Source organism: Perissodus microlepis, chromosome 7 (genome assembly GCF_051167445.1).
Source record: "Perissodus microlepis isolate ML-2025 ecotype Zambia chromosome 7, ASM5116744v1, whole genome shotgun sequence".
Taxonomy (NCBI): domain Eukaryota; kingdom Metazoa; phylum Chordata; class Actinopteri; order Cichliformes; family Cichlidae; genus Perissodus; species Perissodus microlepis.
This window is the reverse complement of record NC_140467.1, coordinates 51,743,034-51,749,476: the sequence shown is the minus strand read 5'-3', so window position 1 is coordinate 51,749,476 and position 6,443 is coordinate 51,743,034. Positions and strand designations below refer to the sequence as shown.

General features: G+C 40.2%; 1 protein-coding gene across 1 annotated transcript; it reads left to right on the top strand.

The window, feature by feature from the left end:
* The first annotated feature begins 3,092 nt into the window (after window positions 1-3,092).
* On the top strand, window positions 3,093-6,426 carry LOC146384060 (uncharacterized). The gene is made up of 2 exons (XM_084935809.1): window positions 3,093-3,297; window positions 3,786-6,426. The coding sequence occupies exons 1-2, from the start codon at window positions 3,179-3,181 to the stop codon at window positions 6,031-6,033; spliced, it is 2,367 nt and encodes a 788-aa protein (XP_084791935.1). The 5' UTR covers window positions 3,093-3,178; the 3' UTR covers window positions 6,034-6,426.
* Window positions 6,427-6,443: the final 17 nt, after the last annotated feature.

The following is a 6,443-nucleotide window of genomic DNA, read 5'->3' as shown; positions in this document are numbered from 1 at the left end:
CCGGTAGAGGGTAAAATAAAGTGACGTAAATAAAAGAGGACAATAACAATAACGCAATGGTACTCAGAACATCTGAGTATTATAATATTATATTATATTATATCAGTAACAATAAAGAAAATATATTTTTGTATAAAAAACACATTTTTTGTACTTTGATCAGATTTTAGGCACAAAGTCATAATCATTATTAGGCATTTAAATCTCACTAAATCCATTTGGATTTCAACCCTGTCACAGACAAAATTATCATGTGATCATTGTGATCATGATTTGAAATCATGCTGAAGTTCAGTTCAGTTTTATTTATATAGCACCAAATCCCAACTACAGTTGTCTCAAGTCCTTTATATTGTAAGGTAAAGACCTTAAAATAATACAGAGGAAATAGCGAAAACCCCAAGAATCATGATAAGTAGTAGTAAATTCTGGTGAGTATGTAATGATGAAATGTCCCATGGCTAAAGATCACTTATGAAACACGTAATTTTCACTCAAAAATACTCTGTTTCATTGCCAGAGCATGCCAAGAGAACTTTCATTAACATCGGCTTCCATGTTTTCTCAAAAAATGCAATAATGCTAGAATCTGATAAGGCTGTATTTTTTTAATTGTCCTTCAAATTGTATACATAGTTTAACTAACATTAACCTCATATTTCTCGATATTATTCAAATATTAATAAAAGTCCATCAAGTAATAGGGCTTAACTTTGCATTATGGGGGTTGAAAATGGTGATGGGGTTGAAGGCACAATCAGCATTTCAGTATGATATGCATTCATGACATTAATGATATATGTTTTAAAATAACAGGAGTTTTCTTCTCTGGATCTTAGAGATAAAGTTTCTTTTATCATTTTTTCCTACAGGACCGGAAGTATAACCTATGGTGCAATCGCTAATAGAGACACCTTTCAGCAGCCTAACATAAATGTCAAATTACTGGCACAGTGTTTTGTGTTTATTGATTAATTTATATTCTTGGACTTTTCAGTTTTCAGTTTTGCTTCTTCCCGGTCTTGTTGTGTGTGATTACTCCCAGCTGTGCTCTCCTCCTGTCTCATTCCCTCGTTATCCCTCTCTGTTTTTAAGCACTTTGTCTTCCTCTGTCTGTTGTCGGATCGTCTGTTAACTTCCTTTATGTCTCCATGATTCATGTTCCAGGTTTTCCCAGTTTAGGTTTTTGTTAGTTCCAGTTCTGTTTGTATTTGTGTTTGTTGATATTCTTTTATACACACAAGGTCCCACCACAACATTTTACGTGGTTTGGGGTTTTTTCAGTTTCACTGGGCCACTGCAACACCTTAAATGATTTCTTTTTCAGCCAATTTGGCATAGATTTCCTGCTACGCTTGACAGAGTTGTCCTGTTACATGACAAAAATTTGGGTAAAATTTAGTCATCAGAAAGTTGGCCTCAGGCTTGACTTTAAAATACTTTAGTAAACAGAGGAGTTCGTGGCAGACTCACAAACAAGCACATTTCATTACCCCTCTACCACCATCCTTGACAGTTAGAATCAGGTGTTTGATGAGATTTCCACAACTGGGAATATTGTGGCACTGAATTAACACAATTTAGTGCTCCAGACCAGCAAACCGACAAAACCTATGCTTTTATATAAAGGTGCTCACACTCGCTGATGATCAATTAATCAGTCGCGCTTGATTGGCAGCAACTTTGCTGCTACTTGCCCTCTGTGCCATTATTTTGTGTATGTGTGTGTGTGTGTGTGTGTGTGTGTGTGTGGGGGGGGGGGGGGGGGGGGGTATGGTATTATGGGATTGAAAGGAATTTGAAGGACGTGTGTAAATATTGGAATTTCATATATAATGTGTGTTTAAAAGTATTTCTAGTTAAAATAGACGTATATTAATGTACTGTCACTAAACGTTGAGTGGTAATTGTATTTTCTATGTATTTGATATTCAGTTACTCTGTAACTCTCGTGCCTATTTATCCAACAATCTATACACACACATACCCACATGTACAACATCTTAAAATGTTAAACATTTGCAGCATTAAAAATATCAAGGAAATACTGTAAAATAGTATTTGAATCTTGTGATGGACTGCATTAGTTCACTACAATGACTGCAAGTTTTTTTTTAATAACAACCAAAACCAAACTCAAAATTAACTAACAAAAACAGACCTTATAGAGAAATAGCTTTAAGCAGACGTATGTAAACAGACACCAGTAAATTAGCTAAGAAACAAAAGCAGCGCCTTTATAGTTACAATACGTAACACAAGAATAGAACAATGATATCCAATATGAAATGACATAAAAGCAAACAAACAAAAAATCCCAGTCATTCTCCAAGGATGTGACACATTCCAGTATACACTTCCTGTATTTGCAGTGGGGGGAACAATTATTTGAGCCTTAAAATTTATATAATATTAAATTCACAGTTTGGCATGCCCACTGAAAAGTTTTATGATGCACAGGGTATGTCAGACTAGTTTACACTGGGGAACTTTTACCCAGATAGAACATGTTGACTAAACCCTCCCCAACTCCTTCACGCTTTCATTTCCCACATAGCATCTCTGACACTCTGTGTGACAGACACGAGCAGGTGGCTCAATCAAAATGAAAGAAAGGCAGATTTTAAAAACTTATTTGGCCAGTTACCACAAAAAAATGCTCACTAGTGGGACAGAAAAGCATGACAAGTCTAACTTTTTAATCACAATTTTGGTTTTTACTATTTTTCATTGAAATGTGATTTGTTGCACATGAAAAAAAACAGCTTAAAGATTTTAAACAATCTTACCTCTAACTCACTTACAGAGAGACTAATGATATCAGATACATGATGCCAAGAAAAAAATATTAATAGACCTGGCAAAAATAAATAAGACAGAGACACTGCCTTAATGTTCCTGCATTTTCAAAGTTCAGATTATTTGCAACTGCTTAACCCAGATTAACTTGTTATTTGTATGCAGCGATTTCAAGAGTTCAACCATTGTGAACAGAAGACGAATTACTCTCCCTGCATGCTGCAAATGTTTCAGATGAAACAGTGGAAGGCAAGTTTTCTATTTCAAGATTATGCTGAGCATGAAAACCCGACTCGAGCACGCTCGCTTGCTTCGTATGTGATCAGCAGAGCAGCATCGAGTCGTGTTGAGAGGCTGAAGCAGATCCATACTGCTAACAATGGCTACAGCAATGGAGGATTTTGCACATGTTGACCCTGAGATGACTGTGTTGACATCTGAAGATATTACAGAACAAAACCTTGATGTTACTGATGAAGTGGAGACCCTTCAAAACAGGTGCTCTTTATGCTGCAGGTTAAAGTTTCATCTTAATGAGATTTGTTTTGCAATTTTGTTTTTGTTTTTTACCACAGAAGAAAGTTTTTGATCATTTATGAATTAGAGCCTGTGGTGAAACATTTATTTTACAGTAATAAAATAGGCTGAATTTATGGAGGAAATGCCACACGTTCGTATGTTTGCACTGGTCAAGCAGAATGGGAAGTTCTGCAGGGTGAAATTTCTTTCTTTCTTCCTACTTAATGACACTTGTGTGACATAAAAATGCTCATGGAGCACAACAAGCATCTTCAAAGGTTGATAGATGTGATGCTTTATGCAGTTCAGACTTTGGTGAATATAAGTTGAGACTCTTTCTCTCGCTTTAGGCGCAGTGCAAAAAGTATTAAAGCAAAAGAACACCTGCACAACTTAGAAGTTATTAGGACATATTTTGTATAGTTTTCCCTTAACCTCCCAATATTTGTGCGCTACTGTGCCTTCAGCTTACGCGAGGCTGTCCACGATGATAATGTCCGGCCTAAGATGCAGTGCCTAATGATGGACTCCTCCTTCTCCATGGTAACTATGCAAGGGGAGGACAGCGGAATCGCATGGGAGACGACCCCCAGTCGCTGCACCACACCATGGATGTCTGAAGCTGGACTCCCCTCTGTGGATCTCAGCTCTGCGGTTGCAATACAGCCTGCAACACCTGGGTCTCATCCAGCAGGCAAAATCATTTTTGTCATGGATGAGGAGCTTATCTCAAGAAGGAAGACAACCAAGGAGAGGGCAAGTGGGCCGAAAAGCAAAGCAGACAGAAAGCGAGAAGTCCTGGCAGAAAGCTCTGAGAACATCTCAGGGCGGCCAGAGTTAGTGGAAGTCTCTCAACCAAATTTGAAAAGTGACAGAGAAGGAGACCAAGAGGAAACAACTGATCCTCAGGAAGACAAAGAGCAGCAGCTGTTCAGCTTAGTGTCAGAAGGCTCTGAAATCCTCAACATTGTTGTTCCCCAAAAACTGGCCACCGTGGATGAAGAAGTCAGCAAAGAAATGGTGGACAATCTTTCATACCTGGAGGAAAGTCTTGTTCCTAAAGCTAGTGAGGAGATCCATGAAAATGAGCTGCTGATCTCAGTAGAAACGGGCCCAACAATAGATTACCAAGCCAGCCCCCACCCTCCTGTGGATCTAGATTCCATGGATCCACCGGGAGCTCCGGTGGCCAGAATGCAAAGCAGAGCAGCAGCAGGAAATGTGGACTACTTTGAGGCATTCGCCCTGATTGATGTTCAAGCTCCAGGAGGTCCTGCTGTGGCTGCAGGAGGACAGGTGGAATCAGAGGCAAAGACTGCTACTGAGAGTCAGTACACTGAGAAACATGCACAGACTAAAGAAACCACCAGCACCAAAAGTGCAGATGTTGACAAGTCAGACACAATCAGTCTGGTGGAACTTGCTAACGAGCTTTTAGATGAAGTCTTTTATGGCGGTACAGACGAATACTTTCTGAAAAGTCCAGGGGCAACAGATGGAGGTGGAGCAGCAGAAAGTGCATTATCTAGGCTTCCCTCAAAACAGAGTGGTTCAATTTTGTTTGGAAGCCAAGAAGATGTCCTCACACCAATCTTTCTACCCGAAGGGCCCCCGAAAATTATTGATCCCATTTTGCTGGAGGAACCCAAAGCCATGGCCTTTCTTTATACAGACCTTTACGAGGAAGCACTCGGCAGCCGGAAAAAAGAAGAAGACACTGAAAGTGTGACCTCTGAGAAGTCCTTCCACAGCAGGCATTCAGACCGAGAGGCCAGGGGATATTTAGAGAAATATGTCCTGATAGATGAGACTCCTGTTGTGGAAGGGGAACCAACAGATAAAGAAAAATGCCCAAAGGAAGGACCTCGGATAATGTCCGAGGAGTTGTATGATCTTGGTGTTTTTGTGACCAAACCTGAAAAAGGCGAGGTGCCTAACTCAGAGGATGATATTACAGACTTCTTCAGGTCCAGCGCCAATTCTTCTCCGTGCGACATAGAGCCTTTCCCTCGACTTCTGGAAGAAGACGACACACAAACAGCAAAAAAGAGTAAATCCAAGACAGTAAGGAGTGTGTCTATAACAGTTGAAAAACCAACAGAAATCCCAGTCGATGAACTTAGCATCTCTTGCTTTGAGTTTCCCTCAGAGGAAGCAGACTGGACAAGTATAGATGATCATCCCGCAGCCTTGGAAGAGAGCAATGTCTGTGTTCGGGATTTGTGGAAAAAAGATTCAGAAATAGACAAGCCAGTCGCTCCTCCTAGGAGAAAAGTAGCATCCCCTCCTAAGACGTGTCTAGATCTAACGCCTCTGACTCCAATTGTGCAGGAAAACGAAGAGGCTGGAGGGAAGGAGCAAAGAGAGGAGGAGAAAGAGACGGCATCGCCGGCAGAGACTGCTGATGAAGGCGACGGAGATGGAGAAGAGAATGCGTTGGCTGTGGCCAAAACAGAAGCTGAAAGCGTACAGGACGGGAATGAAGTGACCACCAGAGATGAGAGAGATGGAAAGCCAACTGAAGGAGAAAACCCCAAACCAGAAGAAGGAGAAAGAAGCCAGACCGAAACAGTTACAAAACAAACTGAACTAGAGACAGATGTTAAGTCATCAGAAACAGATCCAACAGAGAATAATGCGGAGAAACAAGAAGATAGTTCGACAGTTTTTCCAACTGAGCAAGCCAAAAACAAAGGACAGTGTGTAATACTTTAGTGCGCTACAGTCTTTTTCAATAAACTTGGTATTAAGTGCTGTAACAGATCAATATCCATATTTGGGCTTAAAATGTCAGTAAATATAAAGTGCATTAAATTAAGATAAATTCTTAAAGCTCAGATTTGCATATATAATCAAAGTCTTATCTAAAACCTTTGCCTTCAGATTGATCATATATCCTTTGTCTCTGCAGGTGAAGCCAGGCTTTCTGCCAATAGCGCATGAGTCATAGCATGATTGATGAGAGTGGTTCACATGTGCAAATAAAAAGGATGAGCGTGCATGTGTCGGTGTTTGTACGGTGTCAGGGTGCATCTTCAGCTATAAATAAGCCCTTCTGGCCATTAACTCGACACCTTATCTAAACTGGGAGCTTGTGTTCCGCACAACCGCTTGTAAACATCCAA

Excerpts from the sequence above, each read along its gene's own strand:
- LOC146384060 (XM_084935809.1), top strand. The coding sequence starts at position 3,179 with ATGGCTACAGCAATGGAGGATTTTGCACATGTTGACCCTGAGATGACT. Across the intron at positions 3,298-3,785 it reads GTGGAGACCCTTCAAAACAG|CTTACGCGAGGCTGTCCACG; the intron begins GTGCTCTTTATG and ends CTGTGCCTTCAG.